A 2,937-nucleotide genomic window follows, 5' to 3' on the forward strand; every position below is an offset into this window, starting at 1 on the left:
AACTCCTAGTTTAGTAGAGAAGGCAAACTTGTCAACCAAAAATTCCACAGCAGGCTGCTGAATGCAGCAGTGGTGGTACATTGAATGCCCATGAAGGGAATAAGGAGACATGGAGAACTGTAGTGAAGGAGCCGAGCAGAGGATTCTGAACAGGTTGATGTCTGGCTAAAGTAAAACAAACGGAGTTCTTTATAGAGGGGGAAAAAAAAAAGCAGAGAAGGGCATTTCAGATAACAGGAAGTATCACGTGCAAAAGCAAACCGACAGGAAATTGCTGGTTCCAGCTTCTGCCATTAATTAGTTCTGTTGAACACTTTACAGGATTTCATCAAGTCCCACTGGACTTCCAGTTTTCTCATCTTAGAAAATGAAGGTTGGGAGTGAGGTCGAGGTAGAGAGGCAACATGGATTTTTTTGTAAGGTGCTTTCTAACTGGATACCTTCATGATGGAGCAGAGAGAAAAGGGCAGCTTTGAAATATCGTGTCATGTTTAGGGCCTGAGCCAAAAACCCATCATTTGTGACAATCAAGATGATAGGCAGGGATTTCCCTAGTGATCCAGTGGATTAGATTGCATTCCCAGCGCTTGGGACCCGGGGTTCCAACCCTGATCAGGGGACTAGATCCCACATGCCGAAACCAAGACAAACAAATAAATATATAAGTTGACAGGCAGAGCTGGTAGTCATTCAGAGATTTTTGCATACTTTAATTCACCCACTCCACCAACATATATGGCACTGACTGAGGCAGTCAACGATACTCTTTAAGAAGGCCAAGGTCTAGCAGAGGGAGACAGAAGCATAAATAAGTACACGAGTACCATGGGAACTATACTTGTCTACAGACTGCAGGTTCATGGGGGCAGTAAAACAGAAGCGTGTAGTTCACATGCCGGGTTGGGGGTGGGATTTAGCTCCCAGCTAAAAAGAACTTCTTGCTTCCTTATCCTTCACCTTTTCCGAGAAGCCGCCAACATTTTCAGCTGCCAATTCTTCCTGGCAGGCCGATCCAGGCGTCCTCCCTCCACCGGCCTTTCGCAGGCCGGTGCGAGAGGTTCCCTGCACGCAGAGCGGATGCAGGCCCCAGGGCTGAGCAGAAGGGGGCTGGCTCTCGCCACAGCTTCGCTCCCACGCGAACCCCAGCGGCTCTGGCGAGAAGCGGCCGCCGGAAGGGCGAGCCGGCCGGCGCCTCCAGGGGTTGGACTCCTGACCAGCTGGGCGGGACTCAGGCTACAATATAAGGGGGAGCGCCCCTGTCCCGGCTACAGTGCTGAAGCTGGAGCGTCAGCAGGCACCAGAAGGCAACTTGAAACTCACGAACCAAAGGAACTGAAAAAGACGCAGCAGGTCTGATTTCTACTTCTTTGTTTAATTAGTACCAATGAATGGAAGGCGGGTGGTTTTGTGGGCGCGCGCGAGCTCGCCGGGACTGGCAGGGGATTGTTGGCGCGTTGGTACCCCCGAGGGCTCTGGATAGGTGTCCAGCCACTCTCGAGAGGCCCCCAAACTCATTCGCTTCTCTCCCCCGCAGGAGCGCTTCTTCCCGCCACTCCCAGCCCCAGCCTCGGAGGATGCGGCTCCTCGGGAAACTCCGCGCCTCGGCGGCGGGCAGCACGCCTCTGGAGCCTGCCTTCTCCAATGTGCTCACCCCGAACCGCATCCCCGAGTTCTTCATCCCGCCGCGGCTGCCCACTTACTATGCTCCCGAGTCCTCGCCCTCGGCCGCCGCGCTGCCCCGGAGGTGCGCTGCTGAGCCGGACCTTTGGCTTCGAGGAGCCGACGACGGCGCGGGGCGCACGGACTGGGACCCGCGCTCGCAGGCCGCACTCTCGCTGCCGCACTTGCCCCGGGCGCGCACTGCCTACGGCTTCTGCGCGCTGCTCGAGAGCCCGCACACCCGCCGCAAGGAGTCGCTCTTCCTCGGGGGCCCGGGCGCCGCCGCGCTCCCGCCCGCGCCCCGTCCCCGGGCCCACACCTACGGGGGCGGCGGCGGAGACGCGCCCGGGGCGAGAGCGCCCATCGCGACCCCCAAAGCCCACGGTGGCCCCAGCCCATCCCTGGACACGCTCGCCCCGCCGCCCCGCTGCCGCCGCCTCCTACGCGCCCCGGAGGGGCTGCTGCGCCGAGCATTGCGGGCCGGGAGGAGCCGAGGCCTGACCCGCGCCCGCTCCGTCTCCAGCGGGGACGGGGAAGATGATGACGAGGACGAACGCCGCTCCAGCTCCGAGTCTCCGACGCGGGCCCCCGTTACATCCCTTTCGCCGCATCGCGACCCGCGTCCCGAGCGCCTGGAGGCCGAGGGCACCGTAACTCTGGGCCGCGCCGGGGGCGCCCTGCGCCTGGCCGCCGAATACAATCGGGCCAGCGGGCGCCTCCGCGTCCGGTTGCTCCGTGCCGAGGGCCCGGCTGGAGGAGCAGCCGAGCCCCGCGCCCCGGTAGGCTGCAGAGTCAGCTTCGTCCTGAAGCCGCGGGGCGCCGTGGTCCGGCGGAGCCGCAGGGCCGTCTTGGAGCAGGACTTGTGCGTGGACGGGCTCTCGGAGGACGAGGTGCGCCGCCTGGCCGTGCGCGTCAAGGCCGAGAACCGGGGCCGCGGGCTGGAGCGGGGCCGCCTGCTGGGCCAGGGCGAGCTGCTCCTGGGCCCCCTCCTGCTCCTCTGAGGGCGCGCTCTGCCGCGGGGCTCTCGGACACTGATAGCCGCTTTGTACAAAATAAATGTTATTTATTTATTTTTCTAATCATGTTCTTTGTTGCCGTTTTAATTCTTAGATGTCCGGATTTGTCATCATTTATTGGTAGGGAAGGGTAAAATTATGACTCCCTCCTCTAGTCAAAACACTCAATCCTTTTTTCCAGGCTTTTTTTTCCCCCCATAAAAGATTGGCTTGTGGCTGGACGAAAAGAAAAAGAACCACACTCCATCTGCGTTGTGTTGTC

General features: G+C 59.7%; 1 protein-coding gene across 1 annotated transcript; it reads left to right on the forward strand.

Annotated features, from left to right (window-relative positions):
- Window positions 1-1,276: 1,276 nt before the first annotated feature.
- On the forward strand, window positions 1,277-2,695 carry LOC136171939 (C2 calcium-dependent domain-containing protein 4A). Its single transcript, XM_065941026.1, has 2 exons — window positions 1,277-1,350; window positions 1,535-2,695. The coding sequence occupies exon 2, from the start codon at window positions 1,575-1,577 to the stop codon at window positions 2,658-2,660; it is 1,086 nt and encodes a 361-aa protein (XP_065797098.1). The 5' UTR covers window positions 1,277-1,350; window positions 1,535-1,574; the 3' UTR covers window positions 2,661-2,695.
- The last annotated feature ends 242 nt before the right edge of the window (window positions 2,696-2,937 follow it).

Source organism: Muntiacus reevesi, chromosome 7 (genome assembly GCF_963930625.1).
Source record: "Muntiacus reevesi chromosome 7, mMunRee1.1, whole genome shotgun sequence".
NCBI lineage: Eukaryota > Metazoa > Chordata > Mammalia > Artiodactyla > Cervidae > Muntiacus > Muntiacus reevesi.